The following is a 20,133-nucleotide window of genomic DNA, read 5'->3' as shown; positions in this document are numbered from 1 at the left end:
TATCTGTCACCATTCAGCTTTATTGGATGACCCGTGTTCCAGTATTGTGAGGGAGGGAGAAAAATGTATGCATATCCCATTTCCCTCCATCATGCACTAGTTAGGTACTCCTTTTATGCTCCTCTTACCTACCCCTTTCCTAAATTAAACAGACCCAAATGTTGTGAGCTGTTCTTCGTTGGTGAGCTGCTGCAGACCTTCTGATCATGCTGATTGTCCTTCTTTTGCATGTATCCCAGCTCTTCATTATTGTTTTTGAAATACAGTGACATGTACAGCATTCAAAGTATAGACACACTGTGTTTTTTCTGTGAAAGCAGTATGATAGTGGATAGTGTTCGAATCAAGCTATATAACGTGACCCCAAACTCTCTTTCATGGTCAATTATTTCTGAACTCTATTCCTATCAGTGTAAATATGAAATTGGGATTTGTTTTTGGTCCCTCACTTGGCTAGGATGCAAATGACAAAGAAGCACAGAAATACTTTAAATTAAAAAAAAGGAAATAAAGTTTTGTATAGTATGTTTTGGGAGGAATAAAATTTGCATTTCAGCTTCTAAGTAGATTCTGTGTTCAGTTCTGTGTTCTGTTCTAGGGAATGTGGTTTGGGTGAGTTCATATTAAAATACAAACCCAATGAACTTCTCACCCAAGCAGCCTATTTGCTCATCTTAGATATATAGCACTCAATACAGCATTAAGCGCTCTTTGAAACTAAAAAGATGATGTGCATCTCACCATGTTTCTGATTCCAACAACAGAATTCAATGTACCTAAAATAACTGATCATCTCCCACAGCTTATCCCCTTGTGACTTGCCCATGCGTTCAAGTCATCACAAATTTAGCTTAACTGGTGTCCACTAGGGAAAGATTCCTCTCCATAATGACCTTTTGTGTGGGAAATTTACTCCCTAGACCAGTGATGGCGGGCCTTTATGAGCCTGAGTGCCCAAACTGCAACGCAAAACCAACTTATTTATTCCAAAGTGCCAACACTGCAATTAGACCTGAATACTGAGGTTTTAGTTTAGAAAAAACAACTGCCCCTGCACTGCAAGGCTCAAATGCTTGTGCTTTTTTCTAAGGGCGGTATTAACAGAGAAATACTTACCGGTCCTCCAATCCCCCGTCAGGCTAGATTCCCCAGTAGATTCCCCCCTCTGCTGGACCACTGCACCAGCAGAAGAAGTGCCGAAATCTGGGATCAGAGGACAAATGGGTGGTAAGTAAGTCAATTGTGACTTTTGGCTTCTGTGCCCACAGAGAGAGCTCTTTATGCCAGCTGTGGCACACGTGCCATAGGTTCACCATCACTGCCCTAGACTGTGCCATTTGGCTTTCTCCCCAGAAAAAGGGAATGGTAAACCGCTTCTGAGTAGTGTCTGTCAGGAAAGCCCTGAAAAGGGTCAACATAAGTAAGAATTGATGCACATGATGATAATTTTTAAATCCATTCAGATACCTTCCTCTTCAAGGCAGAAATTGATCTTTGGCTAGTTTCCCCCTACCACCAGTTTCATTGCCTGGCAGGGAGACTCGTCTTCCCTCCTTCTGGCAGGACTGGATAGTTGACTGTGAGCTCTGGAGCAATTGGAAGGGAGAGTGGAGCCAGCATCAGCAGCAGATGTGTGAGTGGACGGTCCGGTCCCAGGGGGCTAGACCCTCGTTACATCCAGCTGTGCGGGGGTATTTGTATTCGTATATGAATACGAATACCCCCATCTCTTGTCTTAGGTTTTTAGAATTAGAAATTGCTCCGAGGACATGTGCCAATTGAGCTATATATACATTCAGTAAAGAGAGAAATAGAGGTGGACCAGAACTTGTACAGCATCTGAATTCTGTGTAAATGGTGGCAGCAGCTCTGAGAGCTGGGGTGGGGGATGGGAGTGATCCCAATATCCAGCCCTCACCACAGTCCCCCTGATGGTGCCATCCAGTCAATTCTGACTTATGGCGACCCTTTTCAGTGTTTTCCAAGTAAGGAATACTCAGAAGTGGTGCACCATTCTCTTCTTGGGGCACTTAAGGACTGCGACGCTTACCCAAGACCACACAGATTGGCTATTTTCCCAAGAGAACCTTTGGCTTCAGATACCTAAATCACGGAGCTATCCAGCTAGCTATTTGGATGGACTAATCCTTAATATTTACAGAGCTGGGTTGCTAAAATGAACATCTGTATAGATAACATTGTTTGTCAATGTAATGGCATGTGTCACATAATAACCTCTTGGCTTGATTTTAGTGTTATGATTTATTCCTTACAAAACAGCATTCTAATGAATAGCTCTTATGTTTCTCTCCCAGGGATTTCTTTGCAAAATTCAAGCTTCTGGTAAGTATAAACCATTATTCCTCTTGAGCTGTATGATGTAAAATATATAAACAACTAACCAGATCTAAGCTCATTCTCTGAAACTCCCAATCTCTGCTCACTTTTGGACATCTCCAGTGGTTCACAACGGGTGTCCTGCAAAATTTAAGCTACCATGTGCAAAATCTGAATACTAGTCAACTTTTCTACTAGGTAATCATATCTGTCTAATGTGGACATTTAATTTCAATGTGGACATTTTTAAAAATTAGGTATGATTTTCAAATGATAGATGGAAGATCTTCTAAAGGTGTGATGTGGTGAACTGCAATGAGTACTAGTTTTGAGTTATATGTCAAGACCCTACTTTTGGTAGGTGGATTGAGAAGCGGGGTGCTGTACTATCTTAAACATAGCTTTTGTATGAGGTTTGCCTTTTCAAAGCAAAGATTTTGAAGAATCTCCCTGTCCAGCAATTTTTATAAAGATCTGCCCCATAGAGTCATGTGAAGAAAGATCAATAAAACAGAAATATTTATGTACAAGAAAGCTAGAATGAATCCATTCTCAATACTTCAGAAGACTATAGTGCCCTCTTGTGTAAAACTATCATTCCCCGACAGCTGTACAGTAGTCCTGCTTCTTGGAAAAAAAGAATCTGGATCCAATTAGGATTCAGCATAAATAAACATTTAACGGCATTGACCTTTGGAGAAGGAAACCCTAGTATTTCTAGAAGTATTATTAATTTAGTTATCATACAACACAGCCAGATAAGCCCAGTTTCCAACCCATTTGGAGCAATTTCTAAACTGACACAGCAGAAAGGACAGGATGGGAGTTGGGCTAAATCAGTGGTTCTTAACCTTGGGTTACTCAGGTGTTTTTGAACTGCAACTCCCAGAAACCCCAGCCAGCACAGCTGGTGGTGAAGGCTTCTGGGAGTTGCAGTCCAAAAACACCTGAGTAACCCAAGGTTAAGAACCACTGGGCTAAATGAACACACTGCATGGATATCCATTTTAAATGCAGTGGATATGATAATGGTGGAGGAAAAATACAAGTTGTTACAGGTTGAGCCATTTGCCACTGAATGATGACAGTAAAGCTTTATTTCCTGCTGCATGTGGGCAAACACGGTGCTTCAAGCCGAAACTGTCCTTCAAAGCCTGTAGACACATAACAAGGTCATCTATACTGTATAGACAACTGGCAGGCTATGTGACTGAGTGCATATGGTGATGGTGGCTTGTGTGGCCATGGACAATCATCCTACTCTCTGGGTTAGTAGGTGAGGAAATGTTCATAAGAACACCTCTGTCTTCCAAAGTGTTCCTTCACTGCTTGAGAAACTTCTGGCTATGTGAGCTTTATATGTCATTGTTACATACAGCACTGATGGTACCTGTCTGTCATGGGTTTGGAGGGAAAGTTCCATCCTATGGGGAGTGGAAGGCGGGACATCAGGGGGGAGGAGCTGTACTGTATATATATGTGGAGCTTGTGTGGAGAAGTTAGGAGAAGCTGGAGTGGGAGTCTGTGTGTCAGACTGAGTACAACTGTGTGTCAGTTTGTACATACCTGATAGGTTCAGGTTTCTTTATAGGTAGCCAGAACTGATAGGTTCAGGGTCTGTGCTTTACTTTAAAGGGTTCTGTGGGAACCAAACTGTTATATGTATATGTTTGGGACTTTGCCACGTTACAGTATCTTATTTACTTGATCTTTTTATTTACCCTGTTTGTATTTAAATAAACCTTGTTCTTTTATTTAGTAAAATCCATTCCTGGTCTGTGTGACTCCTTATAGGGAATGGTTGGTGGCAGCTTAGTTAAAGGGTGGTATACTCCAGTAGGTCTGGGGTTGTCACATTGATTGGTGTCCAGCGTGTGGGATACGACTGGTCCAGTGGTCCAGTGGTCCAGCAAAGCCTTGGCAAGTGTGCCCAGAGCAAGGGGGGTCTAGTCAGGGACAATCTGAGGGTGCGTAGGTAATCTTCTAGGCTTACCTCACGGGGAGGTAGGCTAGTGGAAGAACGTGCACACTCGAATTGGTGGGACTAGATTAGGGAGCTCTGAGGCAACCTGTTTTGGCGGGAAAAGGCTGAGGCAAAGCTGTGTGAAGTAACAGTGATCTAGCCTGTCTGCTGAGAGGCCTAGCAGAGGGGGTGGATTCTGCCTGGCAACAGTTGCAAGTTAGTGCTGAAGGAACAGCAGCAATCTATAGAAGGCTGTTTCTGAGGCAAAAGGGAAAAAAATCGTCGCTTTATTTTGAGGCTTGACTTTTGAAAGCAGCCTGTTCTGGGGGGGGGATTATGCCCTTGACTCGAAGCCAAATGGCAGAAATGGGTGAAGTGAGGGAACCCCAGGTAGACCAAGGTTCTGAGGAGGAATTTGGCTCAGTGCAGGATGAGAGCACGGGAGAACAGAACCCAGAACTCAGAAAAATGCTCCTAGCCCAACAGCATGAACTGAGGGTGAGGGAAATGGAGGAAAGATTAGAGAGAGAAAGAATGGAGGAAAGGGAGAGGCAGAGACAATTTGAAAGGGAAAAGGAAGAGAAACAGGAAAGGGAAAGGGAGAAACAAAGACAATTTGAAATGGAATTGGAGAGAGAGAGAAAATGGCGTTTGAGTTAAGAAAATTGGAAATGATGAACCAGAACAATAATAATAATAGAGATTCTGAGGTGGGCCAATTGTCTAAAACTGACCTGAAGAAATTCCCTGTGTACCACAAGGGAGATTGCCCTGAGGTGTTCTTTTCCCTCGTGGAAAGAGCGTTTGTGGACTTCTCAGTAAGGGAAACTGAGAAGATGACCATTATGCGATCTTTAATCAGTGGCAGCCTGGCAGAAGTCTATGCAGAGATGCCAGAGGAACTGTTGAAAGACTTCGCTGAGTTTAAAAAACTGGTGTTTGCCAGACATGGGATAAATGCGGAACAGCTGAGGCAAAGATTCAGGTCACTCACAAAGAAACCAGAGCAGACTTTTACCCAAGTGGGGGCCCAACTGGTGAGGCTGCTAGAGAAATGGCTGTCTCAGGAGGGGGCAGAGACCTTCCAGCAGCTCAAAGACCTGATAGCGCTGGAACAGTTTTATTCAGTCCTGCATGGGGAACTAAAGTTCCATGTGAGGGAAAGGAAACCTAAATCTGTGGCAGAAGCAGCAGAGATCGCAGATTTTATTTCCCAAATAAGAAAGCCCTTAGGTGCTGAGGGGAAATCGATAGGTAAACCCAAAGAAACCTACAGCAAGTACTCTCAGGGACCAGGGAAAAACCAGCAAGGGGGAGGGGCCCATGTTGAAGGGAAGCCCTCAGACATGAAACCACAAAGACCTCAGATTTTGGAGGGAAAACCAAAACCAGACGAGAAAGACTCCAAATACAGCAGAAAATGTTATTTCTGTCAAGGAAAGGGCCATCTAATCTCAGAGTGTGAGAAATTAAAGCAGCTAAAGGGAAATTTGCCTCATGATTTGAGTGGAACCAAGCCAAAAGCTGTGTTCTGTGTCCAGAAAGAGCAAAGCTCCTTGCCACTGAGGGAGCCTGTTGCCATGGCTACTCAATCTGGAACAGATACATCTGCTGATCAGGCTGGGGAAAATGGTCCTCTTGTGGAGGTCAAGCGCTGCTTACTAGTGAGGACAGATTCGCAGTTGTTTGAGACCGCAGGGGTGGACGTAGGAATACTTGACCATCAGTATAGGGGGCTAAGGGATACTTGTTCCCAGGTGACCCTGTGCCATCCAGACATTATTCCTAGGGAGTATATAATCCCAAATGAGAGCCTGAAGGTGGCAGGGATTGAGGGGCAGGTGATCTCACTGCCAGTAGCTGAGGTACCTGTGAGCTTTCAAGGCTGGAGGGGAGTTTGGCGGCTAGCGATTTCATCGACTCTGCCAGCAGCCGTGCTTGTGGGAAATGACCTGGCTGAACATGTGAAACGGGTGCTAGTGAATACACGCTCACAAGCTACCACGGGGACAGTTCAGGGGGGTACTGAAGGGCCCGAGGCGGAAGCAGAGGGTAGTTCCGAAGCTGTGGTGGAAATCTTAACCACAGACAGCCGATTTGGCCAAGAGCAAAAGGCAGACGCCACTCTCCAAAAGTGTTTTGAACAGGTGACAGACACCCAGCTAACACCTGAAGCCCCAGCGAGATTTCACGAGAAGAAGGGAATTTTATATAGAGAGACCCTAATGAATATCTCAAAAGGGGGAGATGGGATCAGAAGTCAGCTAGTGGTACCTGAAAAGTATCGCCCCATGATCTTACAAAGGGGGCACTCTGACATGTTTGCTGCGCACTTAGGGGTGAACAAAACACAGCAGAGAATCACACAAAATTTTTACTGGCCTGAAATAGGGAAGCAGATCAAGGAGTTCTGTAAACAATGTGATGTGTGTCAGAGGCAGGGGAATAACCGTGACAGGACCAAAGCGAAGTTGTGCCCTTTGCCTGTGATTGACACCCCATTCAAATGTATAGGAGTGGATATTGTGGGACCTTTGCCCAAGGCCACAAAGAGGGGGAACCGGTTCATTCTCACCATTGTGGACCATGCCACGAGGTACCCTGAAGCCATTCCCTTGACTAACATTGAAACTAACACAGTGGCAGATGCCTTGGTGGGGTATATGTCCAGGATGGGATTTGCCTCAGAAATAATCACAGATTTGTGCGCATCGTTTACATCGAAGCTCATGAAACGGTTATGGCAAATCTGTGGAATTAAGCACAAGGAAACCACTGCCTATCACCCCGAAAGTAATGGGTTAACGGAGAAGTTCAATGGGACTCTGATGCGCATGATTAGGGCTTACTTGGCAGAGAATCCAAACAATTGGGACCAGAAGCTGCAATCCCTTTTGTTTGCTTATCGATCAGTGCCTCAAGCCAGTACCGGGTTCAGTCCGTTTGAACTTTTGTTTGGGAGAAGGGTGAAAGGGCCACTTGATTTAATCAAACAAAATTGGGAGCAGATCACCCAGGATGACCCACAAGATGTTGTGACGTACATAGACACTTTAATGATTGACCTGAAGAGAAACCTGGAGCTAGCAGCAGAAAACCTGCAAGCTCAGAAGGTCAGACAGAAAGCCTGGTATGACCAGAAAGCCAGGGAGAGACACTTTAACCCAGGGGAGGAAGTGCTTTGGCCTAGGCCCTGCAAAGAGGACAAACTGCAGCTGGGTGGCCCAGAAATAAAATACTTGGGTCACATAGTAGGGGGAGGAGTGATCAAACCCCTAGGGGCCAAGATAGAAGCTGTTCGTGATTGGCCCAGACCCAACACCAAGAAAAAAGTCAAATCATTTCTTGGGTTGGTGGGCTACTACAGAAAGTTCATCCCGAGGTTTAGCGAGATGGCGACTCCGCTGACCGATCTGACGCGGAAGAAGACTGATGACCGCATCCCGTGGACCAGCGACTGTGAGGAGGTGTTCCGGAGGTTGAAGGAGGCGCTCATCAATTATCCAGTGCTGCGTGCTCCAGACTTCGACCGGGAGTTCATCATCTACACCGATGCGTCTAACAGCGGGGTAGGAGCAGTTCTTTGCCAGGAGGATGAAAATGGTGACCAGCATCCAGTGTCCTACCTGAGTAGGAAACTCCAGAAAGGTGAGAGACATTTGGCAACCGTGGAAAAGGAGTGCCTGGCCATAGTATACGCGATTCAGAAGGCCAAACCTTACATCTGGGGAAGACATTTTATTCTGTGCACTGACCACTCTCCATTGCAGTGGTTAAAGACAATGAAAACCCACAATAGTAAACTTATGAGGTGGGCTTTAAACCTGCAAGATTATGACTTTGAAGTGAAGGTGGTCAGAGGGTCAATGAACTGTGTTGCTGACGCGTTGTCAAGAAGACCCGAAGAATGAAGACGGCGAAGAAACATGGACTATGTATATTTTGGTGACCAAAAGTTAAATGTACTTGTTTATTAAACATGCTTGGTTGACATAAAGGTGACTTAATGTATTGTAAATGTTAATGTTTAAATGCCTAATTGATATGTTTAACCTAGAGTAAGTATGGTATTGTATGTTATTGTATAACTGTTTTTGTGTGTTTTGGATCCTGGTTGTTTTTTTGGAGAAAAGCACTTTAGCTTTCCCCCTGCAAAACAACTTATAAAGAGGGGAGGTGTTACATACAGCACTGATGGTACCTGTCTGTCATGGGTTTGGAGGGAAAGTTCCATCCTATGGGGAGTGGAAGGCGGGACATCAGGGGGGAGGAGCTGTACTGTATATATATGTGGAGCTTGTGTGGAGAAGTTAGGAGAAGCTGGAGTGGGAGTCTGTGTGTCAGACTGAGTACAACTGTGTGTCAGTTTGTACATACCTGATAGGTTCAGGTTTCTTTATAGGTAGCCAGAACTGATAGGTTCAGGGTCTGTGCTTTACTTTAAAGGGTTCTGTGGGAACCAAACTGTTATATGTATATGTTTGGGACTTTGCCACGTTACAGTATCTTATTTACTTGATCTTTTTATTTACCCTGTTTGTATTTAAATAAACCTTGTTCTTTTATTTAGTAAAATCCATTCCTGGTCTGTGTGACTCCTTATAGGGAATGGTTGGTGGCAGCTTAGTTAAAGGGTGGTATACTCCAGTAGGTCTGGGGTTGTCACAGTCATGCTTTTGACAGGCATTTTTAATATATTGAATAATTAATATATTCACAGCGAATATTTTCAACAGTTTCTGCCATCATGCTCCCACATCTCTTTCTCCCACCAACCTGAGAAGTATGAAGGTCTGGACAGTAATGAAGTGCATGGGACAAAATCAATGTTCTCTTCACTTAAGTGTGAAAGGGACACTGCACCTTGATGGTAAGTTTAACCAAATGTCATGGTAAACACATGAAATTTGACATTCACCACAGGGTAGAAATGCACATACGGAAGACCCCAAGTTTGATTCCTGGCCTCACCAGATAGGTCTGTGGGTCTACCAAGATGTTAATGGGAATGTGCATTAACATAACTAACATTTCCCCTCACACACTGAGATTTCCATAGAATTACTGTACCTACTTCAGCAATCAGACTTGCAAATTAATTCTAATTTGCCTTCCAATTATGGATCACAAAACAAGGCATGCCAAATACAAGAGGTGTGACTGAGGAAGCTTATATGCTTTCTTTCAGTTTTTCACCACTGAGAGAGCAGCACTTCTAAAAACATACTAAATGTAGTGGCTGCTTTGACCTTCAAGCTCTGGTGAGTCACTGCCAGTTCGCAAGGACCAGTCAAATGGACAACTCACAAGCTGTGGGACAGATGTAGCTAGAAGAGGCCTTGGCGGCAGCCTGCTGGAAATATCTAAATCCCTTCAGTATGGTAGGCAGACTGGCTAGAAGTTGAATAAGGTGGAAATGGGGACATGCAGGAATGGGGGAAGGAAATGGACATGAAGAGAGGTAATCCTCCAGTCAGATTTGGTCTCAGCAGGTCAGCCAGGTATAAGATGTTTGCATGGAGACAAGCTGTTAACACATTCTCAGTTCTGTGAAATAGAATTTAAAAAGTATTAGCTGAGGGGATGTTTTCTGTTAAACAGAACTTGTGTATTTTGAAAGACTTACCACCTGACTACTCTCTTGTTGGGAAATGTGACAGCTAGCCTGCTGATAGATCTGGGGATTGCTGAAGAGGCAGACGCATTAAGCCTTATGCAATTCTTCACCATTGCCTTTTATCTCTGTGGGTGATTGGCATCTTTTCTTTCCCTTTTGCTCTTTCACAATACTGTACTCTTTCAGTTACGGCTGCTGTTTCCTCATATATATCAGAATGTATTTGTTCTGTTATGGCTAATATAGATTTCCCCATATGCATTTGAATCTGTTTCTTCACATGCTATCGTACAGTGAATGACTAGCCAATATTTTTGAATTATTTTCAGAAAGCATTCGTGGCATGGAAATTTGTGCCCTCTCTGTGGACACTCAGAAATCCAAATGTGTCAATGTGATAATTTCTAGGAATGTGCATGTAAAACTTGCTGGAAGAAAGGTAAACATTTTATTTTGTTGTTGTTGTTGACATTAAATCATTCCACGAGTTGTACAGTCACATAATTACCATTTTGCTATTTTAGGGGAATGCTATATAGGGAATGGTTGATACTGTGGCTATAATCACAGGGTCTTCCTGTGAGCAAACCAGGTTCTAATATATTTCCTGTTAAGCAGAACTACATAATGTGAAGGAAGCTAAAGGTTTCTTCCCCATTGGCTTTGTAGTGCTGAAAAGCCACTTGGAAATATTGGGGTGGAGTGTTTGTTTGTTTGTTTGTTTGTTTGTTTGTTTGTTTGTTTGTTTGTTTATTTATTTATTTATTTATTTATTTATTTATTTATTCTCTCAACTGCCCAGAGTAGTGTCTATTTATTAATGGAGCAGTACATAAACCAAGCAAGTAAGCAAGAAACCAACCAACCAACCAACCCACCAATCAAACAAACAAACAAATTTGGAGAAGAGCATTGAGAAGGGTGCTTAACATATTGCTGTGTGTCAGCTAGTTTATATGCTACTTTTTCTTAGGAAGCTGCGCTCATGATTTTTTTTTATTTACAAGATTTTTTAGCCGTGTCATTACCAATGGTCTCTGAGCGACGTACAACATAAAAATTTTGGAAAAACATTAAAACCATTAAGATACCCAATATTATAATAATACCCTATATTTTGATGCCAACCTGTCAAAATACATTAAGTTTTGAAAGGAAATGATTCTACAAAACATAATTCAGTTGAAATAAAGTCAAAATAATGCAACAGATGGAAGGTAAATTCAACATTGCAATGATATAGTCAAAGCTGAATACATAATTCACAGCAAAGTCAAAAAACAGCACACCCCAAACCAAAGAAACGGCACTAACCCTCATGTAGGCACTATACCAGCCATATGACAAGGGCTGCAGGAACTGCAATTCAGAGGGAGTGGGATCTTCTCATTAGGTCTGACTCTTTTAAGCTGACTCGCTGATCTCTCCTTTTTAAGGTATTTGGAAGAAACAAATGAGGTAGGCAGCTTCACAGTTAGCCGTGAAACTGCCTTCAGAAGTAAAGCATTTGATTATCCTTCAACAAGGTTTTATACTCCATAAATGACATTTTAATTTTATTTTATTTTTGGTCATTGGGAGTGACGTTGAAGAATATGTCTCTGGAAGGATAATGTTTTGTCACCTTCTAATTATGAAGCTGCCCTCTCATCTGTTTTTGCCCTCACAGCAGAAAAAGGGAAGCACTGGGAAGGAGGAATCAATTCTCCCCCATGAAAACTTCCTTTTCTCTCACTGATTCTTCCTTGTGACAACCTCCTTCAGGTGTTTTTTCCTGTGTCCCTATCCACCTCTAGCTGGGTATGAGACCACAGGTAAGCCCAGCTTGGATGAAAAATGGAGGTGGGGTGGGGAAGGAGTCTCAAGGAGGGAGCTAGAGATATTTTAGGACCACTTACTTCCCTGCAGATGGACCTGGGTTCCCATTGCCACAAATTGCCAACAAATAGGAGCACACTGGGGACAACTGGGGATAAAGGAGGCTGATTATGGAAGCTATTTCTGGGTTAGCATGTCTTTTTAGATATGAAGCATTTGCCTCATCTCAGCTGTTTGCCTAATAAACACATCAGGAAATAGCTGCAGGCCCAAAGTACAACTGAAAATCCTGTAAAATAGGATCCTCCGCATTGACAAAAGAGAAGCAAGCATTTGATTTTAATTATTGCCACATTTATTGATGGATGAATGTTTGTCTTGAAAAGACTTGGTGGTCTATGTTTTCTATCTCGAAAGTACCTTAATGGCTTTGTATGTGTGTGGGCGTAAGTTGTTCCATGCCATTGTTCCCAGATGCTTTCCTTTAAAAGGATATGATGAAATGAAAACAGAAACCATCACAACCCATGAGAAACTAATTAGGCCTCACACTACTAGCTTCACACTTCTACAGAGCATAATGAGTGTTTCTCCTTTTAGCAATGGCAGTTTCCTACCGCAGTTCCATCTCTTGATGTTCTGATCTGGGAACATATGCTGAGTGACTTGACAGTTCTATTTTGAATCAAAGTGATTTCTGCAAAATGATTTGATGAACTGCTTGACAATGTTGACCTTTGCACTGATTGTGGTGAGAAATAGTCCAAGGTGTTCCAGTCAGGCAAGGAGATCCACACATGGATACAGCCTTCTGTGCATGTAGCAGACATGGATCTGGTGGTGCATCTGAATACATGTTCATAACATGATGCTCATCTGAATTGTACAGATGCACTGTAAATGCACATGAGGATTCACATACACTTCCAGGGGCATCAATGGTTTTATAGAAATTCTGTTCTTAAAAACAACTCTGGTTTATGAATGCGGGATATTGTGTGTCTGTATCCACATTTCAAAATGCCAGGAAATCACCTAATACTGATGCACAATATTATACCTGTCGCCAGTGGGAACAAGGATGCTAGACTTTTGTTGTTGTTTAGTCATTGTGTCCAACTCATGACCTCGTGGACCAGAGCACGCCAGGCCCTGCTGTCTTTCACCACCTCCTGGAGTATTGACAAATTCATGTTGGTAGCTTCGATGACACTGTCCAACCATCTCATCCTCTGTCGTCCCCTTCTTCTCTTGCCTTCACACTTTCCCAACATCAGGGTCTTTTCCAGGGAGTTTTCTCATCAGATGGCCAAAGTATTGGAGCCTACTGGAAAAACTGTAGCTTTCACTATGCACACCTTTGTCGGCAAGGTGAGGTCTCTGGTTTTAAAGATGCTGTTGAAGTTTGTCGTCACTTTCCTCCCAAGAAGCAGGTGTCTTTTAATTTCGTGGCTGCTGTCACCATCTGCAATGATCATGGAGCCCAAGAAAGTAAAATCTGTCACTGCCTCCATATCTCCCCCTTCTATTTGCCAGGAGGTGATGGGACCAGTGACCATGATCTTAGGGTTTTTTTGATGTTGAACTTCAGACCTTTTTTTTGCACTCTCCCCTTTCACCCTCATTAAGAGGTTCCTTAATTCCTCCTCACTTTCTGCCATCAGAGTGGTATCATCTGCATATCTGAGGTTGTTGATATTTCTTCCGGCAATCTTAATTCCGGCTTGGGGCCGCGGACCGGGAGTTGGGAACCCCTGATCTACAGGATACCCTCTTCTCCTCACTACCATTCACAAAGACAAACAAAGCAAGGGAAAATCACAGAAACTGACTCCTTTTTTGATCTGTTAACCATTCCTCACCCAAACACAAAGCCATTCTCAGTTTAAAGGTTGGACATTTTTGTTTTGGCTCCCATCATTTTTAGAATTGCCTTGTAGAATTTTATTTGCTCTAGCAGCACAAGAACATTGCTGAACTCTTGTGCAGCAATAATGCACTCTCATGCAGCAGTAGTAGACCTGAATGACAGACAACATTCATAGATAGCACTATCCTAAGCATGTTTAACTGTAAGTCAGCCCCACTGCATTTGGTAGGACTCACTCATAAATGAATATGCGGATAGAGTCACAAGCTACATTTGAGGCAGCTGTGAGAAGGCCTGTGGACTGCCCTACCTCTTTTCTGACACATTCCGATAACTGTAAGTCTCACCTACCTAAGGTGATCAAAGGGGGACTAAGGTGGTCCAGGAGACCTATAGAGGGTCTTTCTGGGCTGTTTGGGCTTACACAGTTCCCGTACATGTTCTCGTGGGCAGCATTTCTGATCCTTTAGAATCAGTAGCAGATTTACAATTGATTTCTGTGAACAGAGTTCATCTCTTCTCTCCTTCATACCATTTCTTTCTCTGTTATGTTTCTATTACTCCAAGGAGTTTCAGAAGGCTTATATGGTTCCCTCTTCTTTTTTTATCTTCATATCCACTCTACGAGTTACATTTGACTGAGAGAGAGTGACTGGTCTAAGGCTACCCCATGAGTCTTACAGCCAAGCTGGGTCTCTGTGGCCCTTCTCTCTCATTTCAATCACACAGTTGTACTGGCTTTTCAAATAATTCACATCTCTGATTTATGATGCTTCAGATGTGATGAGACTGCTCATGTACCCACATGCACTTCAAGTGTGGGACTAAAATTGCCCTCTCATTATTCATTTACTGTATTTTATTTATTTACTTCATTGTTATAGTGCCTTTCCCCTGGTTATAAGAGACTGTGGCTGGCCCAGAGGAAGCCATGCATTCCTACAGTACTGCTGGATTGATACAATTTTCAAAATTTGTATCCATTTTTATGAAGAAAAAATGGTGCACATCTTGAAATTCATGTAATGCACAGAAAATGATCAGTGCATTTTTTTAGCTGTGTATTTCTGGAAATATGATGGTACTTGAGTAAGTAATTGTATCCTTTTGGGGATTTCTCCCTTGCAAGGAGTTGCCTACCTTTCTTCTCCTTTTTAAACATCATTTGTGGTAAGAAAACAAAAAACATGTACTGGGAACAGGACTGAAACAGAACTTGAACAAGGTTTGAAGAAAGCAGCCTTGTAGAGAAAAATCAGAACTAATGTTTAACCTTGTTTGCATTTTCTAATCCTTCTGTATGTTCTGGAAATCACCTATACTCCCCTCAGTTTTATGTATGTATTCCAAACAGGTGAAAATGCAGTTTAATTGTTTTGAAGTCAGTGCAGGACAGCATTTCTATGTGACCATGAGGACGATTCCAAATTACTGCGGAATTAAATTGAGTCAAGAATATGATGTTGAGGGTAAGAAGCTGTAATTAGAAAAATGATCTTGGAGTGTGTGTGAGTATGTGCGTAGTGTGTGTGTGTTGTGAATGCTAAAGTGAAGACACACTGGTGAGCACATGGTCAGTTTTCATGCATTTGCTAGGAAGTAGAAGGAAGATGGAAATCTCCTCTCAGCATTCCCTTTCTGTAGCAAATTTCACATAATGCTATGCTTGAAAATGTATAAAGAACCTCTGTCAAACTCAAACCACCCTGATGTCCCCAGAAAATAAAAGGCAGAGGCACAGTCAGCATGGAAGGTATTTCCTGGCCTACACTCTATTCAAGAAGAAACTGCTAGTTCTCCAAACACCTCCTCCCATATTTATATCAACTCTATGCCATCCAACTGATACTGTACTGCTGAGAGTTTCTGTTGGCATCTGATCAGAGCTTGATTAATGGACATCCTGATAAAATAAGCTGAAACATCTGTTTTGTATTTTACAGACTGCAGAAACATTGATGTGGCAAGAAATATTCCCATGTGTTTTGGTAAGCTGAGGTCCATCAAGTCTGAATTACATGTGAAACGCTGCCATTGTTCCTGAATTCTACTAATCATGGGTATCTGCGGTTTGCAACTACAGTAATCTGAAATGAAATGTATGGTTTGGTAAGCTGCGGCTGATGGAAGACAGTTGTAAGACTACAATCAATGTTTTGCTTAACTTGTGTGTTGCAAAAATGCACACACAGTGCCATTGGCACATTCTTATATGTTTGCCCCACATGATTAAAAGAATATCCAGCCCAGAGGTTCTCTGAGTAAATCTATAGCCCATATAATTTGCTCTTCAGCGCTATATACATATAGGCACACATACTACTGGAACTGCTAGAACTTTATACCCAGTTAATAAGTTGTCTTCAGTGTATTCTTTCAAGCATCATGGGTGAGTGGAATCTCATGGTGCTTGTTGGGAGGCTGAGGCTGAAACATCAAGGCCTGTCCCATGGTATACATTAGTGTACATGCATCAGTGGGCTTCCAGATATTGCTGTACTACAGTTCACATAATCTCAGATAAAATGCTGTGTTGGCTGGGATAGATGGTAGTCCAGTACCACAATACCCAGAGTGCTCAAGTCTTACGCTGCTGCTATTTGCTTGCACAGACAAATATTAAATATTAAGGATGTAATGAATACTCAGAACTTTTCTCATCTTCAGAAAAAAAGAGTATCTTGACACACTGAGATATCCTATTGCTCCTGCATAACAAAGAAAAAGCTTTTTCTGGGGTGGGTGGGCTCTGCTGCACAATGGGCAAAAAAGTGCTCTTTTAACACAAAAACTTGCATTTGGACTACAGTTCCCAGAATTCCATGCCATGCTGAGTGGGAAATTCTGGGAGTTGGTGTTTGGAAAAAACAACCTTTCCCATTTCTGTGAACTTCACAGACATAGAAGCTCAGCTTTCTCTCGTGCTCTGCTTCTCCTCATATACTTCCAAGCTACCAAGATTAGTCAAACAGGGCTGATGTATGCAATCCATGTGTTAAGCCTAAAACTAAAAGAGTTCCAGAGTTCTAAATTGCAGTCTTCTTGATAGTACTAAATGCTTTGATTAAATTCTGAAAAAATATTAGCAGGTACTTATTGCAAAATTCATATGGCTTGCTTTTTGAACTGGTAGAGATTTAGCAAGGAACTGGGTGATAGCGGGAAGTGGTATATGGTGTTAGGAGTGAATGAAAGGTATCAAGGTGCAGATGCAAGAGCTGTGTGGGTGGTGCGAAAGTTCAACCCTGGAACTTTTGAAAGTCGTGTACTCTCCACGGTGGTGAAAGTTTATCATATGTGACTTCCAGATTTCCAGTTTTTAATGCTTTTAATTGAGAGGAGCACAAATTATAATGCAAACAGAAGCTAACAAAGCTGCTGCCTGAAATTCTAGACTTAGTTGGGTGAAAAGGTATGCTCTCCTGTCTAAGGATGCAGTTCTATTTTAAGAAAGTAATGGGCAAAATCCTGTTGGCGTAAAGTTACTTGGTGCAAACTGGATCTGAGGCAGTAATATTCAGATTGATTGAAAACTTCCTATCCTTCACTTTCAAGTTCTGAACACCCCCCCCCCGGAAGTCTTTGGGAACCCGGGGATGGGTTTGGATGCCTTTAGCAGTCAAACATTGCTGCTGGATCACTGCTGGTGGTCTCGATCCCGGCAATGCTGATGCCCACCTGCTATCCTGAGGTTCCCAAAGACTTCCTGAGGGCAAAAGGGAGGTGTAAGGAACCTAGAAACTGGAAAGGGAGGGGTTTAGGAATCTTTCAATTAATTTAATTTAAATTAAATATTATTGGCACTGGATCTGCTTTAAATTGTATATTTTTAAGCAACAGGATTTCACCTAGTAAATTTAAATCTATTTTAATGTTTGTAACTTTTATTGTATTTTCATTTTCTGTTGCTTCCTAGCTATGTTGTAAACCACTCTGGATCCCAGTTCTGGGGGAAAGGTGGCATGTCTGCCTGTCTTCAAAACACTTAATAGAGCATAAGCCTCACTGAAATTTCTTCTGAGTAGATATGGTCAGTAGATATGCTCAAAGCCATCTTCCACCCATAACCAGAAATGCATTGGAATGGGAGATGATAACTGACAATGCAATCCTATGCATGTTCATTATTGGGTTGAGGGGGATTTATTTCAAGGTAAGTTTGCGTAGGGTTATAGCCTCAGAGATCTAAATACTAATTGGAATCAAACATCCTACAAAGACCATATTCATATTCTGGATATGGAATGTCATGTTTTCAATTATATCGACTAATATCAGCCAAATAGTTCTTGTCCATACTAAATGCAAGCTGGAATATTTGTCAATATAATTAAGTTTTTCTTTTTGTTTGTTTGCAAATTACAGATGGCAAAATGGCTTATGAAGTGGACAGAGTCCAAAACATAATTTCCGTGAATATTTCTAATCTTGTTCAAGGCACAGATTATTATGTTCGTTTATGCCGTCAGTGGTTTGTGTGCGAGGATGAGGGGCCAGTTACCTTGGTAAGTGCTTTTAGGAAATGGAAAATATTCCCTTGGCAGAAGAAACTAACACCATTTTGTGGCATAATTCTGGGTGGAGGGAAGCACATTTATTACTACTCTCCCCATTTTCCTAGCTTCAACCTTCTCCTCCTTTTCTCTGCCTTTTTTTTTTCCTTGCCTCAATCCCTTCAGCATTTTGAGAAGTCTAGTTAAGGTACTAGAAATAGGAAACAGGGCCAGTCCTACCTTTAGACAGAACCAGGTAACTATTTCTGGAAGCAGATAAGAAAGTGGGGAGAACACCCCACTTGTTCCTCTGGCCACGCTTCTCTCTTTCAGAACAAAATGGTCTCTTACCTGTCCTCTAACACCCTGTAAGCTAGCCTGCTTCTCTTACATGTGACCCAAGACCTTCCTCCATTGCCAGTGGAGAAGGAAGGCTTCATCCCACCCCTGTCAGCTTCTATACATGGCATGCACATGAATGCTATCTTGCATTTTACCTCAGGCAGCACCATGTCTTGGGTCAGCCCTGGTAGAAAACACATCTGAGAGGAAATATTTGGGATTCATGATTGTAAAAGACATTCCTTTATCATTTAGATCATACTTCAGTCATGTGACTTTCTAGTTTAGAAAAAGATGTAAGTAGATGGCCTAATAGGATGGTATAAAATTATGCATGGTGAAGAGAAACTGGACAAGAGGGAAAGTTTTTTTTTTCCAAAATACTAAATCCCACAGTCATCTAAGGAAGACAGATGGTGGGAGATTTAGGGCGGAAAAAAGGCTGTCCTTCCTCACACAGCACTTTGTTAAACTATCGAATTTTCAGTCACAAGATGGCTGTCAGCTTAGATGTCTTTCAAGTGGAAGAGACTATTTAACACAGTCAGGCCTAGTAGTGCTGACAAATCATGGTGGCAGTATTTCATTTCCAGTAAGCTTTGTAATAGCAGATGCTAGAAAATACGAGCAGAATGTTCTGCTATGCCCATATTCTAGTTGTGGACTTTTTATATGATTCAGATGAACCACCGTGGAAACATCAAAGCAAGCCTTTCGGCTGATCCAACAGGTTTCCTCATATGTTCTTCTATGAATAAATTTTGACTTGCTTGTTCATTGTTGGATTACACTCAATTCCCTACATCCCATTTTCCACTTATTTACATCATCTAGAATAAGGGAAGTAAGACACAGATAGATATAAAGTTTGAAAGCTGCACAGAAGAAGAAATTTCATTACGTATGACAGTGGTCAGCCTATAGGGTCTGTTTGTCCATAAACCCTTTTCTATAAAAGAGTCTAATTTTCCCCCATACACAGTCTGGATGCACAGCTGCAGTTAGTTTCATTCCAGGTCTTTCAGAGGATGTCATCTACCCTACTGTGTTGCCTTGCCATCATCCTTAATGAATATGAGCTGGCCATGGGGCTTTTAAAACTCTAAGCTCACAGTGCCATGAAAATACTGTGACAACAGCATTGAAGTAATCATCTTGAGCCGGTCTGAAGCATTGTTCTGTTCAAAAAGCAAGCAAAGTGCCTGTTGTGACACATAAGTGTTTTCTGAAACAGCACTTATTGTGCAGAGTTGCTTGACTTACCACCTGCTGTTTTACACTTTCAGATTCAAAAGAAGGACACCGTGAAATCAGTTTCTCTCCAGTACACGCAGGTGCTGCCTTGCCTGTGTATTGAGGTAAATGTGCCCAATTAGTTCAATATGCAGCCTGGTTCAAAACACAGTAGTTTAATAAAGGGCCATAATTTTGGGTCAAGGGCAAAAACTGTAAGCTGAAACCCAAAGAAAGATTTATCAGTAGAATTCATTTGAAAATAATATTGAATGCTAGTGCTACATTCCAGTGTTAACACAGGCCACAGACTATGTGGGAGAATAATAAAGAACATTTGGAATGGCTTCCCAACTCATATGGCAACCTTCATTCCTGTTTTTAGATGGATAGAGAAGATGCAGGCAGATTTTCTAGAAAGCTGATTTTGTGCTGAGTTTTAAACTATAAATCTAGACTC

At 42.1% G+C, this 20,133-nt stretch overlaps 1 protein-coding gene across 3 annotated transcripts in view; it reads left to right on the top strand.

Moving 5' to 3' along the window:
- IL17REL (interleukin 17 receptor E like) overlaps window positions 1–20,133 on the top strand; it is a 75,294-nt gene that overhangs the window by 25,071 nt on the left and 30,090 nt on the right. For all 3 annotated transcript variants that reach the window (XM_073000604.2, XM_073000603.2, XM_073000605.2), the window contains exons 2-8: window positions 2,316–2,343; window positions 9,021–9,170; window positions 10,247–10,356; window positions 14,960–15,074; window positions 15,549–15,593; window positions 17,971–18,110; window positions 19,727–19,798. In XM_073000604.2, the coding sequence (XP_072856705.2) occupies window positions 2,316–2,343; window positions 9,021–9,170; window positions 10,247–10,356; window positions 14,960–15,074; window positions 15,549–15,593; window positions 17,971–18,110; window positions 19,727–19,798 (660 nt within the window). The remainder of the gene's footprint in view (window positions 1–2,315; window positions 2,344–9,020; window positions 9,171–10,246; window positions 10,357–14,959; window positions 15,075–15,548; window positions 15,594–17,970; window positions 18,111–19,726; window positions 19,799–20,133) is intronic.

This window comes from Pogona vitticeps, chromosome 5 (assembly GCF_051106095.1).
Source record: "Pogona vitticeps strain Pit_001003342236 chromosome 5, PviZW2.1, whole genome shotgun sequence".
Lineage (NCBI taxonomy): Eukaryota > Metazoa > Chordata > Lepidosauria > Squamata > Agamidae > Pogona > Pogona vitticeps.
The sequence above is the reverse complement of the archived record's forward strand: the minus strand, read 5'-3'. Positions and strand labels throughout refer to the sequence as shown.